This window comes from Camelus ferus, chromosome 35 (assembly GCF_009834535.1).
Source record: "Camelus ferus isolate YT-003-E chromosome 35, BCGSAC_Cfer_1.0, whole genome shotgun sequence".
Taxonomy (NCBI): Eukaryota; Metazoa; Chordata; class Mammalia; order Artiodactyla; family Camelidae; genus Camelus; species Camelus ferus.
In genome coordinates, this window is record NC_045730.1 from 8780210 (window position 1) to 8808204 (window position 27995).

Genomic DNA, 27995 nt, shown 5'->3' on the forward strand with positions numbered 1-27995 from the left:
TAGTTAAGCAAATAATTCCATTGTTTAGACTCTAAGGTGCAAAATCTTTGTGGTTATGAACTAGAAAAGGATTTCTATTTTCGTGTGTCTGCCGAAGGGAGAGTTTGTTAGCGTTGTCTGTGTATGTTCCCTACCGGTAACTGTTTTGCGTCTCACCCGTGTTGATTGTACAGTTCCTCTGACTTCCTCTGAACCTCTGTCTGTCAGGGATTCCGTGTCGACTTGCCCATCAAGTCGGCCCGCTACCGAGGGCAGTACAGCAGCTACCCCATCAAGCTCTTCTACACGTCCAACATCCCCATCATCCTGCAGTCCGCCCTGGTGTCCAACCTCTACGTCATCTCCCAGATGCTGTCAGTTCGGTTTAGTGGCAACTTTTTAGTAAATTTACTAGGACAGTGGGCCGTGAGTATTTTGCTATTTATTCTAAGTATTCAAACTGATCGTAATTTGCGTTCCATGCTTCTGTTCTTCACGTGAAGAGATGAGCCGTAATTGAAGCAGCAGCTAGAACATTTTCAGACTCACTCACCTGTAGCAGAGTTCATCGTTTATGTGGAAGGGTTGTAAAACTGCTGTGAGACTAAGATTGGCCAAGTACTGTTCATTATTTTACTGTCTAGGAAGCATGTTCACATCTCACGTGAGTGACCATCTAGGTGAAAAACGCAGTTGCTCTTATGAAAGTGATTCCGTTTTGTAATCTTACTCCGCTGCTGTCTAGAATAACATTTTTCTCAAAGAAGCTATTTGCTGATCGTATGGGATACTGAAATCATCCTCTCCTGCCTGCCTCGTGGTTTCCACGGCCCAAATGGCAGTCAGCTATTTGCGATTACCTGGAGAAAGGCATGTAATTACTAGATTGAAGAGAGAACAGAGTTGTTAGAAGTAGAATCCAGTGCGTCCCGACTTCCTCTTTCACATCCCCTTCATCACGGCCTCCCCTGAAGCGGTCCAGCCACATTGCAACCGAGGTGTGACTTACTGTAGGACTGCATTTTGATTGATTTAAATTTTTTCACCTGAGCAAGGAGCAGTTTCTTTTTCCCCCCTTAAAACTGTAGAATTAAACAAGACTAAGATCCTTTGCTTTGTAGAATATGTAATTCTAGAATTTGTATTCCAAGGAGTATTCGTTTTTACAGTCATCCCTGAAATACGGTGCTCCTTCCATGCATTTATCTTAATATGCCACCTGTTGTGTTTTAAGTTGTAGCGACATATCTTTCTGCTTTCACTGAAGGCCATTTTTTTTTAATTGAAAGTTTAACAGGATAAGACGGTAACTCTTGAATATGAGTTGAAGGAAATGGGATTCCCTTTATCCACAACACAGCTGACCCTGAACAACATGGGTCTGGGCTGCACGGGTCCATTTAGACACAGATTGTTTTCAGTAGTAAATACTTGAGTACCACACCATCCACGGTGGGTTGAATCCTGCGACGCAGAGCCACGGATACAGAGAACTACGTACAGAGGGACGACTGTAAGGTACCTGTGGATTTTCCACCTCGTGGAGGGTCGGCGCCCCAACCCCCGCGTTCTTCAAGGGTCAGCTGTGCTGCTTTTCCGTTCTCGTAACAGAATTTGATTCCCTGTGACCATTTGCCCTTTTTATTCTTGTTCTGTAGGATGTCAGTGGGGGAGGACCTGCCCGTTCCTACCCAGTGGGGGGCCTTTGTTACTACCTTTCCCCCCCTGAGTCCATGGGCGCCATATTCGAGGACCCCGTCCATGTGGTGGTTTACATCATCTTCATGTTGGGGTCGTGTGCGTTCTTTTCTAAGACGTGGATAGAGGTGTCTGGTTCCTCAGCCAAAGATGTAAGTATTCGTTTTATTTGAAAATGAGAAAAGATTCATAATTTTTGTGTGTCAAATGGTAATTGATACACTCAAGTAATTTAAACTATAATTCATACATTCTTAATGAGGTGATTTCACCCCCAAGGGGTTAAAAACTAGTTCTTGGAAAGTGAAAAATTCTTGGATTTTACAGTGCTTTGTGACCCTCCAAAGCTCAGCCCCTACCCAACAGAGTCTTACTCGTTTGTGTTTAATTCCTCTTTGGGGAGGTGACAATTAAAAAAAGCTTGTGAAACCCTGGGTTAAGGTATGTGTGATGTGGTTGTGCCTCAGGGAAGGCAGTTTTATACGACAGGACCTGCTTCAGCATCTTGTGTTTCACTTGTCAGAGTGCAGAAAGCACTTCGCACAGCCTGGTTGATAGTAAACAGCGCAATAGTAGCGTCTGATTTCAAAAATTGTTTTCCTCTTCGCAGGTCGCTAAACAGCTTAAAGAGCAGCAAATGGTAATGAGGGGCCACAGGGACACCTCTATGGTTCATGAGCTTAATAGGTAAGGCCGCCAGACTCTCCTTGATACGAGTGTGTGTGTTACGTACTTGGTTTTTCAACCTATCTTTCATTTACTATCAAAGTGATAATTTGTTTAAATTCATATTTGAAGCATTTTTTTCTTCTACTTAATACAAAAGAATGAAAATTTAACACAAAACTGAATTGTTCTCCACATCAAAATTAACACATAAATTATTATTTTAATTGAAACTGTGTTCCCTTCGCTGCTCAGGCCAGGGTTAAAATGCTGTAGGTAAGAGGTTCTCATTGCTGGCTGGCTGCACGTAAAATTACCTGGGAGCTTTCAAAAAATACTGATATCCCACCTCTAGGAACTGTGATGTATTGGTCTGGGGTGGGTCCCAGGCGTCGGTTTTTTCATGTAGCTTTATTGAGAGATAATTCACATATCATTTTATTTACTCATTGGAAGTATATGGTTTAATGGCTTTTTGGGGTTTTTAGTATATTCTGAGTATGTAATCATTACAATAATATTTATTTATTTATTTATTTGAATTTATTTATTCATTTGTATTATTGGGGGGGGAGGTAATTAGGTTTATTTTTGTTTGGAAGGAGTACTGGGGATTGAACCCAGGACTTCTACCACTTGAGCTATATACTTCCCCCACTACAATATAATTTAAAAAACATTTCATCACCAGAAAGAAACCTTGTACCCATCAGTTACTCCCCCTTCCTACCCAGCCCTCCTACCTCCCAGCCCCAGGCCTTTTATCGTCTAGATTTGCCTATTCTGGACATTTTATATAAATGGAGTTACACGTGATCTTCTGTGAATATCTTCTTTGACTTAGCATAATGTTTTCAGGGTTCATCCACTATTTGTGATTAGTATTCCACTGTTTGGCTATATCATGTTTTGTTTATTCATCATTTGATTAGAATTTGGTTGTCTCCACTTCTTGGCTGTATGAATGATGCTGTTGTGAAGTACGTGTTCGGGTTTTGTGTGGTCGGATGTAGTTTTCATTTCTCTCGGAGAGGACTTGCTGGGCTGTGTAGTAACTCTGTGTTGGACGTGCTGAGGAGCTGCCAGGCTCTTTCCCAGGGCAGCTGCCCGTTCTCCGTCCACCAGCGGCGTGGGAAGCCGCGGCACGCCCCACCACTGCGCTAGCCCCCTCCTGGGTGTGAACTAGTGTCTCGTTGTGGTTTTGATTTGCTTCTCCCTGATGAGTAATGATGTTGAGCATCTTTTCATGTGTTACCCATTTGAATATGTTCTTTGGGAAAATGTCTCTTCAATTCTTTTGCTCATTTAAAATTTTTAATAGGGCGGTCTCTTTGTTACTGAGTTGTAAAATTAAAAAGATATTTTGGATTCGTCTCTTGTTAGGCACATGATTTGCAAAAAGTGTCCTGTTCTGTGGGTTGTCTTTTCTCTTTCTTGATGATGTCCTTTGATGCACAAGTTTTTAACTTTGATGAAGTTCAAGTTTCCTATTTCTTCTTCTTTTGCTTTGTGCTGCTTTTCATTTTGTATATCTAAGAAACCCAGCTCACAAAGTTTTATCCTCTTCCACTTAGGTCCGTGATCCACTGTAATTTTTGCGTTTGGTGTGAGATGGGGTTCAGATTCCTTCCTTTCCGTGTGGGTATCCAGGTGTTCCAGAACCATTTGTTGAGAAGGCATGGTTGTTTTAAACCTTTTATTTAGAACATAGACTAGATTGCAGGGAGTAGTACAATGAACCTCTGTGGCCAGCTGTGTCTAGCCTTAGCAGTTACCATTCTGCCATTATTGTTGCATCTACCGTCCCCCACCCCTCTTTGTTTTTCCCTCACTCTGGAGTATTTTAAATACAATTCCCTTATTTTTTGACAGCTCTCCAGGTGAGTCTAACATGGGCCAAGGTTGAGTTACTGTTGAGGACGATCATCCAGACCTTGTCACACAAATTTGATACCTAGAAAGCATTTTGAAATTTACTCTCCATCTACAAGAGGGAGCTAAAGGTTACCCAATTACAGACAGTATTAAACATTCCAGCACTTAAATCTCAGTTGAGGAGTCTCCTCTTCTGCCGTGAAAATCACGTATTGCCTTTCTTGGCTGTTAACTGGTTTCTTGCAATCAGGGAGTCAAATCACTCCCTTAATCACCAAGTTTTCACCAACATGTAACTGTATGTGCTCTGTCCAAGCCAGCAGTCCCGCAGACTGTCCCTGCTGGCGGAGTTTAGCTACCCCCCACCTGCCCCTCCTCTGACTCCGGACTCTGTCTTCCAGGTACATCCCCACGGCGGCCGCGTTCGGGGGCTTGTGCATTGGCGCCCTGTCTGTGTTGGCCGACTTCCTCGGGGCCATCGGCTCTGGCACTGGAATTCTGCTTGCAGTCACTATTATTTATCAGTATTTTGAAATATTTGTTAAGGAACAGGCTGAAGTTGGTGGGATGGGTGCTTTGTTTTTCTAAATGTTCCAGTATTTCTTTTTGTGTGTGTGAAAGGGAAAATATTTTGACACGTTGTTTTTGTCAGATAATGCTGGTCCCCTTTCTTTTCTCTCACAGTTTGTTTTCAAGTGTTAACTGTCCCATTTCTGAAATGGGCACGGAGCTAAGCCTGTGTGCAGCGTTAGTACCAGCTGCCTTAAAACCGAAGTTTACATCATTCATTACAAAACGTACATGCAGTGTTGCCTGTGATGCTGGAAACCAGCGTTCCCGCCTCGCCGTGTTCAGCTGTGACGGTGAGATGGTGACGTGGATCAGTTTTGCACACAACATTCAAAACACTCAGTATTCCCCCGACTTGCTTAAAAATAAAGAGTTCAAATTGCCACTTTCCAGTATTTTTGTGCTTATTTAATGAGTTCTGGAACATTTATATCTAATCTGTATTTTAGATATAATTGCTTTTTATACTTTTTTAACGCACAGTGTTCACGTTCCCACCCTCCCTTCCTCCTATTTGTCTTTCCTCAAAGCAGCCGTGTAGCCCACGTGGGCAGAATTGAGCTTTCCGTCACATCTGTCATGAGAGATAACCGCCTCTGATTTCCCGACCTCCAGTCCCCCCTCCTCCCCAGGGACAGCACCGTCCGTGCTGTTTTGCTGTATCGGCTATGCCTTGAATTCCAACACGTCACTTGAGAATACTCTTAAAAGATCCTATGCTCCAGTTTTTTTTTTTTTTTAATCCCTAAAGCAAAGATCTAATTCTCAAGCAATGTCTGTACTTCAATGGGGGTGAACGACGAGTAATTCGTGCTAGAATCTGTGTCTGCTGTCGTACTTGACAGCAGCAACATAAGTGTAAACAGTAGACAGTAAAATTTTATTTAATAAAACTTTCGGTTGGAAAAATAAAGTCTGATATTAAATGGTTTCTAAGATGATTTGTCTGAGTTCACTGCATTCACACAAAATTCATCCTGAGATACATACTGCAGATGTATTAGTTTGACCCGAAAAAATACGGAGGGATAGTGACCAACATAAGGGTACTCAGTTTTGTGACTAACATTTGGAAAGAACAGAAGAACAGTGGTCTCAAACATCTTGGCCTCCATTTGAAATAGTACATTTCTTTATAAACAATTCATGTTTTCAAAGTAAGTGCTTTATTGTCCAAAGATAGCAAACTTAATTTTTCAAAGACATCCTTTTCATTTGTGTGGTTTTCTGTCATTGTTTAAGTGCGGGAAGTGTATTTTATTTAGCTTAGGCTCACAAGGCCAGCTAATTTCAGGAGCAAGGCAGAGAAAACAAAGGCAGGCAGGACAGTGGCCATGGTCACTGGAGAGCATCTTCTGAGGTCCTCAGACTGTTGTTACCATGGAAACACGGACCCAGTGTTAGAGGTGTTTCCTAAAAGTAGGTGGAAATATGGCTTTTATTTTATTTTGGGGGGGTGGGTGGGGAGTAATTACATTTATTATTTTTTTAGAGGAGGTACTGGGGATTGAACCCAGGACCCTGTGCATGCTAAGCATGTGTTCTACCTCTTGAGCTATATACCCTCCCCCCAAAATATAGTAATAATTTTAATAATTCTTCAACTTTTAAATGCTGATTACACCAACAGCGCCAGCCAACAGACTGCCAGTTCTCAAACTGACTGAATTTCCAAAGCATAGCCTTGAGTGTTTATAGGTAACAAAAACACCTTAGGGGACGTTCTAGGATTTAGCTGTCACTTCTGCATTTCACTCTTAGAAAGAGAAATGGCAGAAAGGACAGGCAGGGGTTACAAATCTCTCCTTGGTCAGCATTTAAGAGGAGATTTCTCAATTACCATGGAGACTGGTTTTGGAAGGGCTGGTCGGTTTGGAGACTAGTCTCTGCTTCAGTCTTATGTATGCCTTGTCTCTGCCTGATTTTGATGGAAAGTTAGTAACAAGGGAAATTACAGGACATGGGCCTTGAGAGCTCAGGGAAAGGGGTGGCAATCTCTGGAGAATCATGATGCCGATGATTTATAACAAGGATTTTTTTTTTTTTTTAAAGAGGCATAGGGGAAGGCTACTGTTAGAGCAAGTTGTTGGGGCTGAGTTTTACATATTTATGAGAAGAGTTGATCTTTGTCCTCTTGTTCCATAATTCTGTACATTCTTGTTTAGGAAGTACAATATAAAGATCTTGTATTTTTGCTCCTAAAAATATATCTAGGGAAGACAGTGACCCTGTAGACAAACAAAATATACTGCAGCCTTTCTGGCATTAGTCCCCCGATTCTCTCTGGCTCTGAGGGGCCTGGCTAACCCCTGGATCCACGGCTGGAAGCATGACAGAGGCATGGCCAATGAGAACCATCTAGAGACTTCTGCTCGGGGCCACACCGAAAAGGCAGTAGTCCTGGAGCTGCTGGAGGCCACAGAAGTCCACACAAGCACCAAGCTCAAGAGGTAAGAAAACAGCCAGTGATGCTGGTGGACCCCTGAGGATGATGGGGTTTTAGGCACAGCATGAGCCAGACACAATCCTTTTTTTTCCTTTAAAAACAATTGTATTGGGTTTCCGATACGTGTTATGTGGCTGTACCATGGCTTAACACCAAGACAATGCCCCACATCACGTAAACCATCATGTAAACCTTATTCCTATGGATTTGGTTTTTAGAAATTTCAAGTACTCTTTGAGGTAAGGACAGGAAATGAGATTCTAAAGTATATACACGTGCTTGGGGATGGGCTTTGTCTTTTCATTAGCCTCTTAACCAACAACCGTTTTTCTAAGAGCTGGTCACCCTCCCGTAATCAGCTGACTGTAAGGACCCTCGCTAACTGGAAACACTTGCTTATCGCAAATGTTACTTTCCATTTTATACCCTCGCTACATAGATTAACTCCATATAGTGGGTAACTCAATTAGGAGAGGCCAAGAAAGTCCCTGTAGGCCTGTCTTCAAAAAAACAAACAACTAATGGCAACAGTTCCTTGCACACCTTGCTATTTTTTTTTTTTTTTTGGAGGAGGGTGGTGGAAAGAGTTAACCTAATTTGCAATTCAGGGCTTTTTTCCTGTAGAAATACTGTATTCTGGACTAGATCACAAAAGTAACAGCTGAGTTTTTTGTGTTGTTTTTTAAAGCTGGATTAAACATACATGCATTTATGTTCTTCTTTAATATTAGCTGTAGCTTAGCATTTAAACGAAGGCTGCAACCTCCCTGTAATTACAATTCCATACTACGACATGCATTCTATGTTGCTTTTATTTTATGAAAAAGCTAATTTCAAATCTACATTAAGACTAAGCTGAATACAAAGTCTTAGTGAAGGAGGCCTGGTGGTTCTGTGTATAAAAACACAGCCACTGTCCTTTGGCCTTAAAACTTCAGGAAGGGCACTTCGAACGGCTTCGTGTTTGCATGTTTCAGCGCCAGGGCGTAGGAATAGACTCTGGCGTCCACTGTCAGCTGTTCTTCAGCCATCAGAGCTGGAGGACGTAAAGGGTTACAAGTCAGGTAACGAAGCTGACACCGGCTAATCATACCCCTTCTCACTTGCTCAGTGTTTACTGAGCAGCTAATACGCACCAATTCCTGAGCTAACCTGCTGGTCATACAGTGATGAACAGGACATTTTCTGCCTTCAAGGATCTTACTTCAGTGGAAGAATAAAGGATCTAAGAGCATGGCTACGTTTGCAGCATGGGACAAGGAGGAAGAGCGCATGTGTAAAGTGATGACTTTATGCCTTAAAACAGCAAGGCCGTAAGTTGATGGATTCAACTGTTACTTCATTTACAGCTCACTCCAGGGCTTGGCTACTCTCCACCCACACAGGGCTGGCGCTTCCCGCATCTTCTCCTCCTCAGGGGACACGCGTTCCACATGCAGGTTAAACTGTGCGCAGGACACACTGGAATCGGCCTTACCATCAAGAATGAGGGCTGAGAAACTGAGCACAGGGGCTCTCATGAGAACGCCTGTTTTCCTCAGGCCATCAGACTGCCACTCGGCCCCCCGTCTTACAGCCACTTGTTCAGGAACAAGCTCAGAGACGTTTTGCTCCTGGAAGGCAGGGTTATGTCCTGCTCCTCCCCGCGCGGCAGGTGCAGGTAAGTGCTGAAAGCTGTTCCTTGCGGCAAACTGAACTCCCAGGCCTTCCTCCTACTTCTCAAATGTTACTCGTCCAGGAATTAAGTAGATTACTCCCTTGTGAGTCTAGTAAAGCTAGGACGACAGCTTCTTCCGCCCTCCCTCCTGATATGTCCGTATCCCCTCCCCCTTCCTCCCTCCCTCCTCGAGGCCCTCTCCTACGGCCAGGAGGGAAGTCAGCTGGAAGAAGGATTTTTGTTTTTCTCAAAAGATACTTTTCTAATATAAAAAACAAAAACACAACAGCATACAACATTAAGGGTCTGGGTGCCAAGGTTATCCCATTTAACTTTACTCCACCTCCTCAGAGGTAGGGGCTCCTAGTTTAGGAGAAGAGCTAAGGAACTCGTTCAGAATTGTCACTACCACACAGGCGGCTGAGCCTCCAACCCAGTCAGACCTGCCCACTTCGAAGCCGCACTGCCCGCCCCGGTGGGCCCTGCTGTCCCCAAGAAAACGCCCCAGAAGTCACCGCGTCTCTTCCTGGCCAGTACTCCCAGCTCCGACCTGAGACCCTGAGGTCTGGTTTCTAGGAGGTAATGCAGGGATGGAGGCTGTCTGGGAACCTGAAACCACAGCAGTTTCTCAAAGATTCCTCTTGACTTTTTGAACACAGACATTGGAAATAAAACTGTGAGCCACTGGTAATCAAGGGAGGAAGGGAGAGCTCTCAAAAGCTTCAGGTCAAACAATGCTCCAAGCTAATTTTTAAAATAAAAACTTATGAACATCCACTTCTTTATGGTGAGTGAGTGGGGACCGACCCAGCTGACAGAAGAGCCCCCCGAAGGCCCTGCCACGCCTTCTGAGTCCCTCCTCATGCAGGGACACCAGAGCACGTCGGTCCACGTAACCTTCCTTGCTCAGATCTACAAAATCCTGAGATGGGCCGACCAGGAGCCGCACGGCGTAACTACGTGGCGAGTAACCTACCCAGGGGCGCACTGCTGGGTGGTCTGCTCCCTGTATCACATTACATCACACGTCACACTTGGTGTGTATCAGTATTTGTAGAATGAACTACTGTTAAATTCTCCTTTAACTCACACGCCACACAAAGAGTCACCCAACATACTAGCACATTTGAGGATCAGCTGAGAGATTTACCACACCTCTGGATGGATGGGTCAAAGATTTAAGCTACAGAACAGATCTGGCTAATCAGCAGAAAGGTAATCGTGACTGTTCTGTAGAATAAACAAAGCCCCTAATGAAAGCCTGACAGAGAATGTCTTGCTCCTATTCTCAAACTCTATGCCACTCAGAAAGGAATATTATTATAGGCCAACTGCAGTCTTACAACAGTTCCTAGGTATCTGCCTTTAATGCGGAAGAGCAGAAAGAAGCAATTCTATTCAGTGCCCCGTTCGTTGGGCACGGGGACGGGGAAAACAGAGCAAGGTGGGTAGCTGGTGATCAAGAATGCTTACCATCAAGCCTCTTCAGCAGGTCGTTCTTTGGTAAGGAAATTACCTCCACAAATTCTAGACAAAGTCCAAGAAAAACAAAGCTGAACAATGGGCGAGCCCCCCAGAGCAACTCACAATGCCTGCGGCCACTCCCACTGCACCAGAGGTGGACAACGTACCTCCTTCTGCTGAAAATAAAACAGAAGAACATTTCAGCAAGGCCTGGAGTGGCAAAACCCCCTGGAGACTTCTGTGCAAGACATCAAAAAGGCTGTAAGAGTTTAACAGAAACCTGGGGCTCTACCAATTACATTTATATTCATGGTAAAAAAATTACAACACTATAAAGTTACTGTTCTCCAAATCAAAAGTTTAATCGCCAAATTTTAAGCACGTATATATGTATTTTATTTTGGGGGAGAATTTTATTCAATTTATTGATTAGTTGATGTATGGATTGATAGATTTATCAATTTAGTGGGTTTCAGTGGCTTTTCTGACAGCTGCATTACTTGAGGCAGGTGTGTCTGCTATGACTTGTTTATGGCAGGCTCTCAGGCATGGTTCCTCTTTCTTCAGAATTTTGGTAGCACTTGGTACAGCCCTCCTCATATTGCACTGTGATTTTTTTTTCTTTTGTATCTTTTCCCACTCACAGGTATGGAGTTTTTAATGCAGTCACCTTGGTCTCCTCCATGACTTAAATAACACAGTGCAAGTTCACCTCACTATGAAGGTGACTTAAGAACTAAGACTGTAGAGCTCAGGGACTCATGAGAACTGTGCAGAATCTTACTCGGTGTCAGCTTATACCTGTAAGAGTTGTAGACCCTCCAAATAGGAAGAATGCAGAGAATTCAGAATGGACTCAAACAGTAAATAGATGTTCTGAATCCAGTCTAGGGTTGCTGCAGCCTGAGAGAGGCACTAAAGCTGCTAAAACCAAACTTGCAAAGAAATACAAAGAATTCCTAAAAGCTTCACTAAGTATGGAACATAGTAAAGAATCATTAATAAGGTGCTCTCCTATAACTGTCCCGTAACATTCCTGCCATTCTTACAGTACAGACGGGGACAGAAATCAGAACGATTTTGACGACTTTCACTGTTTACTCTTGAAGGCTTGTAGCTCTTACTACTAAGTGGGAATAAACTATACAAAAAAGAGAAATACAAAATTCAACATTTTATATAAAGAAAGAATAAAATCAATGAAGTGCCAAGAGAAAAATGCTAAAATACACAAGATTAGGAAAACAGCCAAGAGTACCAGTGAAGCATCTGTGAAAGACTATCCCTCTTTCAACAAAAATCAAACTAGTAGGAAGTAAAAAGATATTTACTACAGTGCACCCACCTTACACGCAGCCAACGCACCCTTACCTGGCTTTGGCTTCGGCCTTACGTTTTCAGCATCATCTCCGTTGATAGTCACTGTCACGATGTGTGTGGTGCAGTTGGACAAACCCGGATCCATGCATACGGCTGCAGAGACAAGCACTTGTTTCATTACTTAAGTGCCTCTGGGAGAAGACTGGGCCAGTAACTCAGGTAACAGAGGTCATGCAGGAGAGCCAGCACCCGCTGTCGGGAGGTGAAGCACCCATGCAGTCAGTTCCCCCGTCTTCCCCAGGGTTCCTGGGTACAGTATGGTAGATCTGAGGGGGTCAGATGTTGTCAGAGCCGTTCTCCACACCAAGAGCAATGCTGTCCAGTGAGGCGTGAGGCATGTGGATGAGATGAGTCATAAGGCTCCGGCCGTGGGAACCTGGAAGGCAACTTAACTTCCTAGCTCTTCTCCTATTTCAGGCCCTTTGTGCTCAGACGTGCTCCCGTGGGGAAGGGGGATTCACTGACAAGTGACCCGTCCTCACCCGGGCTTTCTCCTCAGTGAACGAGTGAAAATAAAAGCCACCTGAATTCCTGACCACAAAGAACCACCTACTGGGGGCTGATTTTCCAGAGCCTGTCCCCAAGGGCACACCCAGAGAGCCGCACGAACCTGGAGAACATTCAGCGACTTCACCCTTGTAGCCAGTCTCCTCCTCCAGCTCCCGCAGGGCGGCTGCTTCCGGGCTCTCGTCGCCTTCGAGGAGACCTGCAACCGTGGCGGGTGTGAGGCGGGGCTGCGGCCCGGGACACACAGGCTGCGGAGCCAGCGGGAGGCCTCGAGTTGGGAAAGGGGTTGTGCACACGGCACTGACCGAGGCTCTGATCTTCTACAGGGAAGTAAAAGGCAGAGGAACACCCCCCGGCAGATGTAGTTGGTTCTGCTCCTCGTGCAGAGACACAGATTGTTCTGAGCATCCCAGCAACAGGGGTTCCGCACAGCACGGACCTCCTGCGTGGGTGAGTGGCCTGGGGTGGCCCAGGCCCTGGACCGGCCCTGTGACTACAGCCCAGGATGGGGTCACCTACCCTGCCTTTCTCCCTCAGGGCCGTGCCGAGGGAGTCACCCGGGAGGGAGAAGAACGGGAAGGAGGGAACCCAAGGCGAGGGGACCTGCAGGAACGACCCGCTCTCTGAGGGGGTGAGCAGAGGGGCCGCCTGGGAGGACAGTGGCATCGCAGATTCTTTTTCCTGAAAGGAATTTTTAAAATGCATAGAAAAAGTGAAACATAGCCTATTCAATTACTATCTGTATATACTTGTGTGTGTGTGTGTGTGTGTATAGTTTTTTTTAAATTGAAGTATAGAGTCAGTTTACAATGTTATGTCAATTTCTGGCACAGCACAGGGAAACAAATTCAATTACTTTTAAAGTTACTCATTTCTTCAGTGAAATGGCAAGTAAACGAGAAAGAAAGCTATTGAAATCGAATATATCTGTATGTCCACGTATGACTGGGGCATTGTGCTGTACACCAGAAACTGACACAACACTGTAAACTGACTATACTTCAATAAAAATACATATACACAAATGCCAAAAAAAAAGGGCTATTACTTATATGCTACTATGGCATGGACTTTAAATATACAAAACTGAAACCACTAATGATAAATAAATGAGATCCAATCTCTTCAGATGGAAACAACCCAATTAAGTCATGTCATGATGCACTGCACTGAATTCTAGACAGTTCTGCTTTCTGTACAACTGAAAAAATATTCCAGCTGCAATTAAGACAATTTCCTTGGCCTGTATACATACAGTCCCGGAGGATCTTTTCCATTCACAGTTTTTGGAGTTTAGAGTCAGGCCTAGTTATTACTATAAATGTGTCAGAAGCAGACCACTAGTGACGGAAGCTGAAATAAGCTGAAAAATTACAGAAAAGCAATGACCCGAAAGAGGCTGTAATATTGCGAAGAGGAGGGCGGCGGCCTGGAGAGGCAGATGGATGGAAAGTGTTAAATGTCTAAGCGCCGCCGTTCACAGGCTCTGCCCTGCTCAGCCCCACAGCCCTTGAGAAGCAAGAGAGGCTGACTTACTCACCTGCGGGGAATTCTAGGCAGTAGCCTCCCATGGGTGGTCGGAACTGCTTGACCAGAACGATGCACTCATAATGCAGAGTTCTCTGCAGCACTGGGATGACCGCCACACCTGTCCTCAGGAAACACAGCCAAGGAAGTCCCTGATGAAAGGCTGGTAACGCCAGCAGTTTACTCAGAGCAATCTAACCAAAATCCTGTATATTAAAAAACGTTGCATCCAAAATCTGTCTTATATTTGCCATTAGCAATAAGAAGCTATTTTAAACTACAACACTGGCAATTAACTTTGGAAATTACTCTCATTAAAAAAATGCAAGGAAAAAAATCATCACACTTCCAGGTTGTTTTTCTTTTTCTAAAACGCTTGGTTTTGTTGTCACAATTTCTTTAGAATCACATCAAAACTAGAAGTAAACATTCAGCCCAGGGCCAAGGACACAACTGCAGTCTACACTAACGTCTGCAGAGACCACTTCTTAGCCGCGGTGGCCGGGCTGCTGGGGAAGCTACGTGGATCTGTGTGCTCTCGGACTTCCTTTCCGCAAGAGATTGAGGAAGTTCCCCTGTTTGTGGTATATGCTAGCTAGACTGAACTGTACTGTTTCAGGATAAAAGGCCTTTTCTCCCAGGTTACTTGGCCTTAAAACAAAACAAAACCAAAAGGCACTGGATTCTGGAAAACACAGCTGCCCAGGAAGGGGCCACTTGGCTCCTTTCACTTTCCCTGGCGGGAAGACACAGTGGCTGCGGCCGCTACTCTGTCTGCTTCCGGTCAAAACCGGGCACAGAACAAAATGGAAAAATAAAAGGGAAAAACAAGAAAGACTTATTGCCCAACTCCACCTGGACCAGAGGTGGTTTTCAGGACTGTTTCTGGGATCTTTCAGTCAAAGAACTCATGCCTGGAAGGGAAAGTGAACTGAATGAACAGTCTTTTCCTAATTCGTTTCCTCGTCAACTTAGAAAGCAAGCGGTCAGTAAGCATGAAGTAGTGCCAAGGAAGTTTTCCAAACTAAAGGCTCTCACCTAGATCCCCTAAGCAGAATACGAGGGATTTCCAGAAGGTATATAACATGTCTAGCACGGTATGTGGCGTAAATCTCACCGATTTATGTTTGGCTTTAAGTATTATTACATCTTCCCCTCAGAAACACTGCTCTGAGCTTAGAGAACAGAAGCCAGAAGTGATTTAGAAAGAAAGCCTGACCGAGTTACACAGCAATGCAACACAGAGCGCCAGAGGTAAAGACAAAGATACTTGACGGTAGCTCTGCTCTGAGGTCTTGGTTATAGTAAAAAACCCTCCTCCACCCGGCCGCCTGCAGTGAAGTGTGAGGACTTCCTTTCTGGAGAATTAAAACAGGTTTGCATTCATACCATCAGCCGACTGTCCTCTCCTGGTTGTACGTTTGACAGTTTCCCAAGTTCTGTTCAGGCAGACAAGAAAAAAATCAAAACCATTAGTGCTGAAGAGACCGTTCTTCGGTTTTGTGTGTATAACCAGCACCTTGCAAATGCAAAGCATGCAAATGTGCTAAAGGTAACAGCCAAGAACACCAGGCAGTAAAGATCTGTATGTGAAGAAGCCAAACGTGCTTTCCTAGAGCTTCTAAAAACTACCAAAGAACACCCCTGCCAGCCCGATCTAACCCTCTACATCTTAACTGAAGGCCTGCTCATCACCTGAGCTGCCTTTCAAATCAGCTCTCAAATCATTTACTAGAAACACTTCAGTCTGGACCATAAATCCACAGGGAGCAGCACAGCTGGTGACCGAGGCTTCAAAGACCATTAAGCAGTCAGTGCAACTGAAGCCGCGACGCAAATTCCAAAGGATACTCCGCGTAACGTGAACCGTAGAGATAGTTATTTACACAGTTCAGATTTTAAAATCCGTGACCTCAAATACACAGTTTAAGAAAGTAGGGCCCTCCTGTTTATTAACTGAAGAGTTATTACATTTAGGTAAGTGCTCTGCTTTGCAGGCCCCACATCCTGTCTCAGGGGAAAATGGTCCCCAGAGGAACATGTTGGGTAATGGTGGCAGGCTCCCTACCCCATCTTCCAGCTTTACTCCTGGTCAGATGCCTGTCTCAGGGCAGCATGGTACTTAAGTCTAGTTACTGGAACAATCATGCTGTTTGAAGGGGGAGGGGCATACGAGGGGATTCCCTTCTCACTCTCTTATCCCTTAAACAGAAAAAGGCAGCGGCAAGAGATGGGGGTGAAGGAGCCAAGAACTGTGGATTTCAGAGAAGGAAGACATGTGAGTGACTCCAGGGAAAGAAAGAAAGGCGTCCACATGCGACATCAGTCTCCGGACGGGAAGAGGGTGCTGAAGCGGCTCTACATGGAGGAGCCCTCACACTTTTTGTCTGGTCGTCCTTAAGGTCTGGACTCTGCCATGCTTCTATTAAAAAACATCAGCTATTTAGTTAAAAGGGCAAGTATGTCAGAGTGAACCTATGAGAATCAGACAGGCTCCTGTGACAAGTCAGCTGCCAACATTCCTGTTAGTAGCAAGAAGCCAACCCACAAGCCATTCGAATCAGTCAGTAACTGAGGTCGCAAGAGACACAGCACCTTTCAGCCCAGCTTCCGCTGCTGCCTCCTAAGGTCAGTCCTAAGGACTAAGACAGCAGTGCAGGGAGAGCACCGAAGGGCCCATCCCGAGCGCTAGGAAGGAGGGAAGCAAAGAGGAGCATCAGCCCAGTGGTCAAGCTGAAGTAAACAAGCAGTCCTGAGCCACAAAGAAGAAACGTGTTTCTAAGAAATACCAGAACAAGGACGCCCCCCGAGAGCTCCACTTGATGGAGTCAGAACAGCTGCGTCTCCACTAGCCTACCAGCCGAGCCCACGGCCACGGCCTCCTGGAGACTGTGTCCTCGTCTGTAGAACCAGGGAAGGGCCAGTGTTCGAGGGCTCTTGTAGCTTGAGAATCCTGACTCTGGATGAGTTACCCTGCTTTTTAGTCTTTGTTACAGGAAAGCCTGTTTTACTTTCTTCATCTTGTCAACCTGCAGCAAGAGGCAGGCCAGGTGGCAGAAGATGAGTTCAGCTCTATCCTGAACTCAATAAAGGGGCACCCAGCCAGCATATCTGCACACTCCTAAGATCACTCTATGTCGTCTTCCACGAACAAGATGCTGGAACAAAGGAATTCTCTACTGCAATTTTATTGTTTTGTACATGCAATATTTTATAAATGTAAAAACCATAGCCTACTGTAAAGTACTGAGATTCATTCTTCAAAGCTTGACATTCTGGTATGAATGCTGATGTTTTACACAAGACCTCTCTGGAGGCCACAGGGAGGCCCTCTGTATGGACGGATGGAGAAGAGGCCACACAGGGTGGTGTCCGGGAGACCTCAGAGCCCACCCCCAGCCACTGAAGCCAGCTCTCCGGAGCTGAGACAGAATCATGAGTTTCTAGAAACAAATCCTCAGGTGATTCTGATGCACACCCCTGATGGAAGGAGAAGCACTAGAAGGGGGGCCAAAGAGCAGGTGCAGAGCCACATGGGCACCGACCAACACACACTCTTCACCTGACCAGCACGAAGGGCTAGACTCCGTTATCAGCTCAGCCTGATGGGAGAGAGAACCTAAGTGTACCACGGTAAGGCGGCCTCATGGCTCTGGCTCTGTTTTCACAAGCACAAGCCCAGTGCACACACTGTGTTCCCGAAGGCTCGGGCCTCACCACGTGTCTGCAGCCCAGTTCTGCACACTCAGCACTGCACACACGTGACCCTCTCCCACTCTGTGCATGGGGCGCAGGCACTGAGCTGACTCTGGGGTTCGCCGGTGCTATGGGTATCTTCACGGACGCCAGAGCTCTCCAACACCTGGCCTCGTTACTACTTTTGCTACTTCAGTCGATTATAGTCAAATGCTGTTTAAATTACTGGCCATGTACTTTCACACTGATGGGAGATGCATTTATCTCCTTATGAAGAAATTCTATATTCTTACTTGATCACTTAGCAGTTTTTATGTTAATGAATTCATATCATATAACCTGGATACTAAACCTAGTTATGTTTTCCTATTTCCTCATTCTGTTTTCCTCCTTTTTGTATTTCACTAAGTAAATGTTTAATCTATTTTAACATATTTTTTCCTGATAGTTATTTGTAATATACAAAAATTACTAAGCAGAAAAGCTGGAAAACAGAAGAAAATAGGTTAATCCCACAGCTGCCATTAATATTTTGTTATTTTTCCTTCTTGACTTTTCTTGCACATTATTTGGCAGTTTAAAAAGCATATATACAATTTCCTATTTTGTTATCAGCTTATTAACTTCTCAAACTGCTACGTCTTCATGACCTGCTTGGAGATGTCTGCACAGATTTTACCAAATACATTATAACCTACAACCATTATTTCTCTATTTTAAAGACGTTTAGGTTGCTTTCAATTTATCTGTCTTTTAAAATTTTGATGAACATTTTTCATGCATAAATCTGATTCCAGATAGTTTTCTTAGCACAGTCTCAGACACCGCAGGGACCTGGCCCCAGGAACTCCCTTCCTGCCCCAGTATGTCTTTATGACAGTTGATACACAGTATGAAATGCCTTACAGAATTTTTTCCCCACAATTTAAATTTCCATGAGCAAGGTGTATGCATGTCAATTTTATCCCTAGCCCAGCAGTGTTTTCTCTTACATCCTAATTCAGAGATTAAAAACTGATTTCATAAATGGGAAAACCTGTACTGTGAATGATTCTGCTGCTTTATCAGCTTAAATTAGGCTTGTCCAAAATAACTTAGGTTCACCCTAATCTACCTGGGAGAGTGGTGTTAAAAGAGCTAAACTAGATTCTTTATTTCAGGCAGAGTTACAATGAGGAAAATACCAGTTTATGCCAAACGCTAAACAGAGACCCTGAGAACCCAAACACTAAGCATTTTACAAAAGGAAAAAAAAATAGTTTACCTTGTTTTACCAGTAGGATCCCTGTAAGTTGTTTTTTCAAGCTTGACCCATTTTCCTTCTGAAATTAACTAAAAGGAGATCAGACAGTAAATTGGGAAACTTTTAAACCATGTTGTTTTTTGGTTTTTATTTAGGTTTTCTTCCTTTCAAACTTCCTCTATGAGGCTCTCCTAGTGACTATTATGTTTCCCTCCCCAAAACTGATGTGCAAGTTTTCAGTTCAAAGTAATAAAAGTTGTTTTTCTGATGGGTGGGTCTACTGCTTTTTTGGAGTTTGGGAGACAGTACTGGAGGTGAAAAGAAATGAGAGTTGGAGAAATTCTTGGGCCGGGGGAGGACTAGGGGTGTCTGGAAGAGAGAGGAGGGCTTCTCTGGGATGCTCCTGCCACGCTGTCCTCTGCTCTGCTGCCTGTCACAGAGCTGTGGTCCGTGCGTGAGAACTCAGTGCCATGTGACTGTCCATGACTACACAGCACAGCTGACTGCGAGGACACCGTGGCCAGTGACCACGTTCTCCATAGTAACACGTGGGTCTACCACCCAGTCGGAGGGGCACCCAGCACCGTTCAGCCTAGACGCCGAGAAGTTTTAGTTATCAGGACTAACTTAACCTACAGCACTACACTGACTGAGAGCAAAGTTCACTCTGTACGGAAAGCAATTAAGTAGGCTTTTCTTACTATTCTCTCTCTCGCTTCTCACCAGCAGCAACCTAATAATTATCAGCAGATCTGGTCACAGACAACATGGAAAGAATTTTAAATCAAAAAGAATTCCAGAAAGGTATCAACCTCGGGGAGGGGGGAGGGTATAGCTCAACTCGTAGAGTGCATGCTTGACATGCCCGATGTCCCAGGTTCAATCCCCAGTACCTCCTCCAAATAGAAATAAACCCAATTACCACCCCCGCATAAAACAAGCCGAATGTGTACTTTGATATTAAAAAAAAAAAGGTATCAACCTCAGAGTTCCAAGATGAAGGATTTAAAATTTATCCGGTGCAATGGTTCCTGTAGGAAGAGACTTTTTAAAAGGTAAACTGGGTAACATTCAAGACATTTATCAGTTCTGGAATTTAGACAACAACTGACAACTACTAAAACTAGGTTTTCACTGTTCTTACACACACACAGAGTATAAACAGCTAACCAAGATGTGCTACCTAGGCCTAAGCCCTAAAACTCACAAATGATTTATTCTTCTACCCAGGGAAACTTTTAATAAAAATTGAGAATTTTTTTTTAATCAGCAGTCAAAATCCACTTTAAAAATAGTCTCACTTTCATTAATACACACAATTCAGAGAGAGAGACGACTGCTCCCACACAAGAGCAAAAGGTCCCTGAGTCCTAAAAAGGGAGCAGGAACAAGGCTTTAAAACTGTCCTGCAGCATTAAAAACAGGCATCTGAAACAGCAAAGAGTGTATACATTTCTTTGAAACTCAGCTTTATGTGGGGAAGAAGTAAGAAACAGTTCATACCTCCTCTGAAATAATAGACTGTTTGGTATTTTGAGATGACTCTGCTGGTTCCTGTTTTTCCATTTTCCAGCTCGTTTCCCTTTGGAGTCCCCGGGCAAGTTCACGCTGTCAGAGAATGAGATTGGTTCAGGCTACGTACATGTTTCTGAATTAAACGTCTGCCTGTAGGTCACTGGTCAAAGCACTTAAATGGCGGAAAAACTGATGTCAGCAAAGCTGCTTTTCTCACGTGAAGATCTGAGAGAACTGTCCAAAGTGGAAGGGCCTTGGGGACACCCAGGAAAGAGCTCAGAGCTCCCCAGCGAGACCCCACCCACGCCTGCAGGTTCCTGCCGGGCGGACCAGGCCCTTAGACGCAGCCTGACTCCACAAGTAAAGAACCTTCCGAGGGGAAAGAGAGCAAAGATGGTAAACCTCGCCCCACGCCCACCCCTCACTGCTGTCCCTTATCAGCCCCGGACAGCTGGACTTGACGAGCTGCGCGGGCTGTTTCTACCCCAGTTGTCTTTACCGTGTGTGTGTGTGTGTGTGTGTGTGTGTGTGTCCACGTCAAAGTTTTAACTTGTGTCAAGAGTCCCAGCGCGGGCCCCTCCGGGTGGCCGCGGGCTACTACTTCCTCTGTCTCGGCGTGGTCCCTCAATTCTGTGCCCCGAATGTTTGAAAACCTCTCTTCTACCGTCAACGTTGACTGGTAACCTGGCTGCACAGGACTTAAAATCGTTTTCTGTCGGCCGTTTGGAGACACGGCACAGCGCCGCTTCTCAGAAGCAAGCTTGCTGCTGCTGAGAAACGGAAGCCACTCTGGGTCTTGGCCCCCCGTGACCGGCTCTTGCTCCGGACACCTGCAGCTATCCGTGTGCCTTCACGGCGATGCTCCTGCAGGGACCCCGCGGGGCCTTTCAACCCGGGAACTTCGCACTGTGCTTCCTGAATTGCTTCACGGGTCACTTCCTCCCGTCCGTGCTCTCTGTTCTCCGGGAAGCAGCGGTTAGCTGTTGGACTGCCTGAATCGATCCTCTTTATCTCTTCACCCCCATTTTCTGTTCCTTGTTATTTTATCTACGTTTCTCAGAGGCTATTCCAGCCCTTGACTGCTCTTCCCTGGGCCCAAGGACTGACGGAGCCCAGGAGGCTGGTTTGCGGCCTAGTTTTCTGGTTGGGCCGCAAGAGCACTGTTACTGCGCTGTCTGCGCTGCTGCCGGTTCTACTGACCTCTGGGGCTGCGTTCCGCCTGAGGCGCAACACGTATTTCTGTTGTGTTATGAAAACGTTATGAACATTGTTGCTTGCAGACTATTTTGTGGGCAAAACTAGGAATTACTTTGACACAGAAGCAAAACTTGAGGCCTTAGGTAAAAAAAGATGATATGTTAAAGAAATAAAAATAACCTCTTAATGCGGATGAGAGGAAAAAAAAGCCTGTATATCTTCACACTCAGTGCAGATGAATGCTAATCGATACGGAGTGATCAGGAAAGGCCCCTAATTTGGTGACATCTGAACGGAGGCATGAAAATAATAAAGAACGTGGATATTTGGAGACAGACATTTAGCACAATAATTATATGCACACAGCATAAGATAACAGGCAACTATTTCTTTGAAAGTATCCCAGATGGTAATTTTTAGGTAAACTTTTAAGTGGCACTGGTTTGTATTAGACAAATAGTTTACATTATATTATTATAGGCAATCAAAGAAGTGTGCTGCCCCCGATGAAAACTTTGAGGTTAGGTAAACCACGGGCTGGGTACCTGTCTCTACCTGCGAGCTCTACACTCAGAGAAAAGAAGTTTGTCCATCTAGATTTTTATCATCTAGATTTTCGATCCCTTCTATTAATAACACATACGCAAGAGAAGGAAAATTTCCACAACCTTCAGATCTGACATTTAAGAGAAACTAAACTAGGCAACCAAGCAACCCCATTTACTGCACAATATAATCTGCCCAGAACAATAGTACAAAATGCTTGGATTAAGTCAAATTTCTATCTCCTTCTAAAGTGACTCTCTGACCCCAAATAAGTTTTCTGTGCATACCCACACTTCTTATCCTTATTTTTAAATTAATTTTTTGGAGAGGGGAGATAATTAGGTTTAGTTATTTATTTTTAGAGGAGTACCAAGGATTGAACCCAGAACCTTGTGCATGCTAAGCATGTGCTCCAGCCCTTGAGCTATACCCGCCCCCCTCCAAAATTCCTAAACGCAGGGAACTGTAGTCCTTAAAAAGTACAAGCACCACCAGGAGAAAAGGTAGGAAGAACTAGATGATCCCTGATTTTCCCTATGAGAAGGTTTTAAATCTGGATTCCCACTAGACAAAGTGGTCTGTAACAGCTAATTTAGAGGAGCAAAGAGGTCCTCCTCCTAAGCCCATGTGAGTATCTTTAGGAGCAAAGGGGCATCTGGTTCCTTCAGATTTACATGCAGCTTTAAGGCATTGAGATTATCTGCAAGATTCCCTTATGTTTTTATCTTTACAGCTGTCCTCAGATTTCCGAAGGGACTGTTGACAGCCAAAAGGGTGAAGCAGCACTTTTCTGAAGGATGATTCCTCATCGACTGCTCTTCATCGAACCAAGGTTGCTCAATTCAAGCACAAAACAGTCCCAGGAATCAAAAATCCATCCTCGGTCAGCAAATGTTAAACTATAAGGAGTTGTTTCAAACACTGTACTTTTAAATGTTTAAGCTAAAATGTTAGAGATCTAGAAAAACAGAAAACGGGCTCCAGATATAAATTACGAAAGAAAGATAGAAGAAAAGAAAGAAGTGGCCAACAGAGCCAACTTCTCTAGGGTAATTACCTGGAAAGCAGTCAGCCCCAAGGGGGTAAGAGTATTCTGTAGTGACATATCCACAGTATAAGGGACAAAAATGGGATGAAAGAGGGATTTCAGAAGTATACTGTTTACTAGGTAATCCCCAAAATGTTCAGGATTATGAAGGCACCTCGAAAATACTACTGAAACAGAAAAGGATGATTCTTTTTAGCACCATTTCAGAAAAAGAAGCAAAAAGGTGCCGAGGGGGCTGTCACTCCAAGGACAGCACTGCGGAAACCAGGGTCTCCGTGCCCCCTGCTCTCCTGGCTCTATTCCTACCCAGACAGAGCTGGCCTCTGCTGACTTCACACTATCTTGAGATTTAAAAGTAAAGTTTACTATGAGTTTTATCCACTTTAATAGCTAGAACTTAAGGTCATCTACATTTTGCTGCTAATAGGTGTACATTATATGTAAAAACAAAAACAAAAACAAAAAACTCCTGTGTACATAATGTTGAGTGTTCTGGTTGGTTTTTTTTTTTTTTTTTTTGAGTGTTCTGTTTTAATTCACATAATCCATTTTAACTTAATTCAGCTTGAACACCGAAGGTCTCTGATGTATGGTTTTTCCAGGGCACAAAAAACTCCGAGGAGGGGAAATGTCACAGGATTCCTAGAATTCCTCACAGTGGCAGGCAGCAGTGTTCAACTCGCTGTGTTAGCATGGGCAGTTCACAAGTTCGAGTATAAACCAACTGCCAAGTGAGCGTCATTCCAGCCCTGGGGGCCCACGTAGTTGAACACGTAAATAAAAAACCAGAAGGGCAAATGCAGAGAGTGTGCGAACACCAGGCTGCTTTAAGGGAGGGGCAGATGACATCCACTTAGGAGGCAGGGCAAACAGTAAAGGCTTTTAAAAAGCTACTATTAAAAGGCAGTTTGATACGATAGGATTTAGAGACCAAGAAGGCAGAGAAAGCCTTCTGAGAAGGAATCAAAGAACCAAATCGGAGATGTTAACTGGGGAAAGGGTTGAGAAATCACGGGACAGTTTGGCAAGCCCTGTGGCTCTCACTCAACCTTTTCCTCCCCACCCCATTCCAAAACACCAAAAGCAAGCCCCATACATAATGGATGATGTTAACATTTACAAACATATTTCCAAGGGTTTCCACAGATTCAGCTGGATGCCTGACCCTTCCCGGGAAAATCTGCAGGCAAATAAAGCACTCAACAACCCTAGCTGGCAGGCTACAAACTCTTGCTGCCTTGAGAGTTCCTCTTCGGGTTAGCACTTACGTTCTCTGCTAATAACTTGGGTATTTCAGTATTAGAATCAACAGCTGGATTCGAGCTACATGGGAGTTCAGATTCAAGAAATTAAACTGAGACACTCAAAAGCCAGGCTGCAGAGTTTGCCCTCAGGCGCCTCATGATTCAACCATTACCACACCCGAACCCCTGCACTTTGCTGAGGTTGCAACAAGAGGCAAAAATCACAATAAGAAATCATCCACAGGTTAGTCTCTCCTGGCAAACAGTTGAGTATTGTAGTAACCACCACCTCAACCAAAAAAAAGAAGTAGGAGCTCCAATCACAGGCAAAACTTCTGATTGACAAGTGAAGGTCAGGCAGTTGGAAGAGTTTAATAGGAAACAGAAATCAGCAAGGCACCTTGAAAGAAATTAAGTGGGAGATCAATTTTTGCAAAAAGTAACTATGCTCGTGGTACTGAAGTCAAGCATCCCTCGCTCAGGCACGTCTATGACGCCAGTCTACATTCCTTCCAGGACAACTGAAGGACAGGTGAACAACCAAACAACTGTGCAGAAAAGACGCCTGAATTATAACAAAGAATCAATTAGTATAGCTATATTTAATAATCTTGGTTATAATCGTAAGACTTCAAAAATTTTAGTCTTTTTAAAGATAATATTTTAATCAGTCCTTCTTTTATACCACCTATGGTAAAATTCTAGTGTCCACATTAAATGGGTTTCACTTTACCTGAGCTTTCCTTTGCTAGCAACAATTCTCCTCACTAATGAATACTTCCAGCAGGTACTTTGTGACAGAGAGCCACTGAAAGTTTTCTTCTTTCTTTTCTGGTAGGTGTAAGGGCTTGGACAGGCAGGGAGGGAACTAACATTTTACTGAAATTATACTACTTAGTGCTGGAAAGTTAATTGGTTACAGCCACACAGTAACAAGACCAGTAAAGAACCTCGTGTGATAGCCCAGGAAAGAGATAACCTACGCTGGGACTAGGGTGGAGCAGCAGCGAGCAAACAGACTTAACTCCTTGCAGGTGAGAGTTTACTACTTTTCCTAAAACAGTTTGTGGGGGTGGGGTTTCCAAAGCCAATTCCAAGAAGGCGATGATCTCAAAGGACATGGGGAGAAAGGGGTGGTACAGCTTTCAAATCTGGACACAATGAATTGAGACGTTGGTACAATATCCAAGTGCAGAAAACCAGCAGGGAGTTGGAAATACTAATCTACAATACTAATCATATTATGAATTCAGAGAAGGAAATGTTTTTTCATTGTGTGTTTTGAAATTGCTCAGTTACCCCTGCCCCCTGCCAATCCCTTGGCTACCAATACTTTTTTGGCAGACATGAGAAAAAACAATTATTTCCACTGTTGTGAAGGTTTCATTGAAGAAACTTGAAGAGTATAAACACTTCATGGCCAAATGAAGAAAAGATTAACACAGTGGCTAAAAAATAGTGAAAGTGAATTGAGCTGTACCCATTCAAAATACTGAAGCATCTGTATTATTTGATGCTGGTTGGATGTGTGACAAGTTACTTAAAATCAACTGTGAGTACTACTACAGTGTCACACACTACTCAAGTATATAGACTAAATAAAAGACATCTGCATCAAATTCCTTCCCGGTAGAGTCTCTAAGTTTACAAATTTAGCTGCTTCTCTACAAAACAGTGCAATTTAGTACTAAAGCTTTGCAGCTGTCTCAACCTCTACATGCATGTTTCCTGGGATGTTAATGTATTACTCCTCCCAGAGTGGCTATCTTCCGACTTTCTCCTTTCTCCTATACTTCAATTAATTCCTATCTTCAACAGAAAAAAACCTTACCCAAATTAACCCCACCAGTGCTAACATTTCCCTCAGCTACTTGTTTATTTCTAGGTCAAATCAAAACAAATATTCGAGAGACCACTCCATCCGGTATTAAGTATCTTTTAGACCGGGCAGTCTGGCACTGTTATCCCAGCATTATGGAATACTGTTTTCTTTCCCCCTCGGAAACAGAAGGCATTGCATAATCCTGAATCTCAGACGTCCTGATGATCCACTAGCGCCACCTCTCCTCCAACATACTCTGCAACATTGTACTCTTATTTACCTCTGTTTAGAAGGTGTATGTTTAAAAGCAATGCTCCCAACTAAGCCACTCAGTAACATTTTTTTAGCAAAGCAAAACAAAACAGGAAACAGTGCATATGGAGAGGGGGGTGGAGTCCCGTAATTATCCTAACGAATATATTTAAGAGGGCTGTAATCGGTGGGGTTCTTACCTCTATTTTATTTATTTATTTTTAACATTTACCTCTTTCTATTTTAAAACGACTTAAGATAGGCCAGTTAAGAATGTGCAATTTTAAGGAGCTATACAAAATGTGAGTCCATAGGCATAGGTGCCAGGGACAAGCCAGAGGCATATAACTGTAAGAAGCAAGGCTAGGTTTAAAAGGCGTTTCTAAGCACGCAGTCATTTCTCTTAAGTCATTTAAAGAAATAAATAAAAGTGAAACTTTTTTTAATACTGTACTTTTGGTGGCCATCTGATACGTCATTACGGAAGTAACAGGGAAAACAGGTGATCGGAGACAGAAGAGGGAAAAAGAATGACATGACAAATTCGACTAGAATTCCCACAGCCTAATGAACCCAGCATGGCACGGATACTGATGCAATCTGGCTGTTTTCACAGGCTGCTACTTTGCGAAGCTGGAATAAATAATAAACTCAACGCTCAAAGGAGATGCCTCTCGTTTCCTCTATGCTCCCAAATTTACCACCTCTACTACGTCCAAAGTCGAACTCCCCAGGATGGTGCAGAGGGGACCCTTAGCTCTCTCTCATAACCCTCCCCCACGTACCCAGAGGGGCCACCCTCCCCTTTGCAGATGCCTCAACCGCTGCACTCACGCTAAGATTTCACTGTGGTGTTTCCTGCTTTCTCTTCTCCGAGTAGCCCACCCCTTCAACCCAGTCCCTGGTTCGCCGCTGAACCTGCGCTCCTTTCCGCGCCTCGCCGGGCGCGAGCCGGGTCCGCAGCCGGGGACACGCGCGCGGCTGCCGGCACGCTCCAGGTGTGCCTCCCTCCCTCTTCGGCTAAGAGACCCTGCACGTGAATGGCCCGCGCCCAGTTACCTACTCCAAGGCGTGGGGCGAAGGGATGGGCACTCCTCTAAGAAGGAGGAGGAAAGAGAAAGCGCGAGTCCGAGGCGGCAGCGATGCGGTGCTACTACACTAGCCACAACCGAGCCTCGAGGTGAGGTGGTGAGAGGGTGCGCGCTCGCCCCCTCCCGGCACCTTTAGAATGCCCGCCGGTGACCCAGCCGCACACGATTACCTTCCGGGGCAGTGCGCGGCTGGGCGGGAAGCGGGGCGGCGCGCTGCTTAGAATCTTTGGCTCAACACTTCCGGAATTCCTGTTCCGCGGCCAGAACTCTATGCATGCGTGTGTTTGTGTGCGTGTGTGTCAGTGTACACTAAAAGCACTCCCCACGGTTCTTTCTCTCGGCTCCCTTTTCGCTCCTTCCTCCTTGCCTAAGGGACCGGAAGTGTCCTTGAACCAAACCAGCTCGGCGGGCACTTCCGGGACGGGATACCAGGGTTCCGGGAGGGTGCTGGGAGGAGAGGGAGAAGCGGCGGCGGCGGCGGCTGGAGGATGAAGAAAGAGCATGTGCTGCACTGTCAGTTCTCCGCATGGTACCCACTGTTCCGAAGCCTCACCATCAAGAGGTGAGACAGG

At 44.6% G+C, this 27995-nt stretch overlaps 3 protein-coding genes across 10 annotated transcripts in view; 2 read left to right on the forward strand and 1 right to left on the reverse strand.

Annotated features, from left to right (window-relative positions):
• SEC61A2 (SEC61 translocon subunit alpha 2) overlaps window positions 1–5701 on the forward strand; it is a 20969-nt gene extending 15268 nt beyond the window's left edge. Inside the window, exons 9-12 of one of the 2 annotated variants that reach the window (XM_032473825.1) lie at window positions 208–405; window positions 1638–1829; window positions 2288–2364; window positions 4903–5701. In XM_032473825.1, the coding sequence (XP_032329716.1) occupies window positions 208–405; window positions 1638–1829; window positions 2288–2364; window positions 4903–5200 (765 nt within the window). In that variant the 3' untranslated portion in view covers window positions 5201–5701. Of the gene's footprint in view, window positions 1–207; window positions 406–1637; window positions 1830–2287; window positions 2365–4619 lie in introns of both variants that reach the window. The other variant, XM_032473826.1, reaches the window with a different exon arrangement.
• On the reverse strand, window positions 5659–27732 carry NUDT5 (nudix hydrolase 5). Of its 7 annotated transcripts, XR_004317424.1 has the most exons (11): window positions 27396–27568; window positions 20212–20316; window positions 18730–18797; window positions 15159–15208; window positions 13783–13890; window positions 12346–12441; window positions 11727–11828; window positions 10523–10531; window positions 10365–10418; window positions 8371–8734; window positions 5659–8270 (listed from the first exon to the last, which is right to left on the reverse strand). XR_004317424.1 is itself a non-coding variant. In XM_032473829.1 (10 exons), exons 2-10 carry the CDS (start codon window positions 20272–20274, stop codon window positions 8601–8603), a joined length of 684 nt encoding a protein of 227 aa, XP_032329720.1. In that variant the 5' UTR covers window positions 20275–20316; window positions 27594–27732; the 3' UTR covers window positions 5659–8600. The 7 variants fall into 7 exon arrangements, 6 of the variants coding, with proteins under 6 accessions (XP_032329720.1, XP_032329721.1, XP_032329719.1 ...); XM_032473829.1 differs by lacking the exon at window positions 27396–27568 and adding an exon at window positions 27594–27732 and having other exon boundaries at window positions 5659–8734; XM_032473830.1 differs by having other exon boundaries at window positions 5659–8734; window positions 10523–10528; window positions 27396–27569.
• Window positions 27631–27995, forward strand: part of CDC123 (cell division cycle 123) — a 43239-nt gene continuing 42874 nt past the window's right edge. Inside the window, exon 1 of the mRNA XM_006174192.3 lies at window positions 27631–27985. Coding sequence (XP_006174254.2) covers window positions 27912–27985 — 74 coding nt within the window. The 5' untranslated portion in view covers window positions 27631–27911. The remainder of the gene's footprint in view (window positions 27986–27995) is intronic.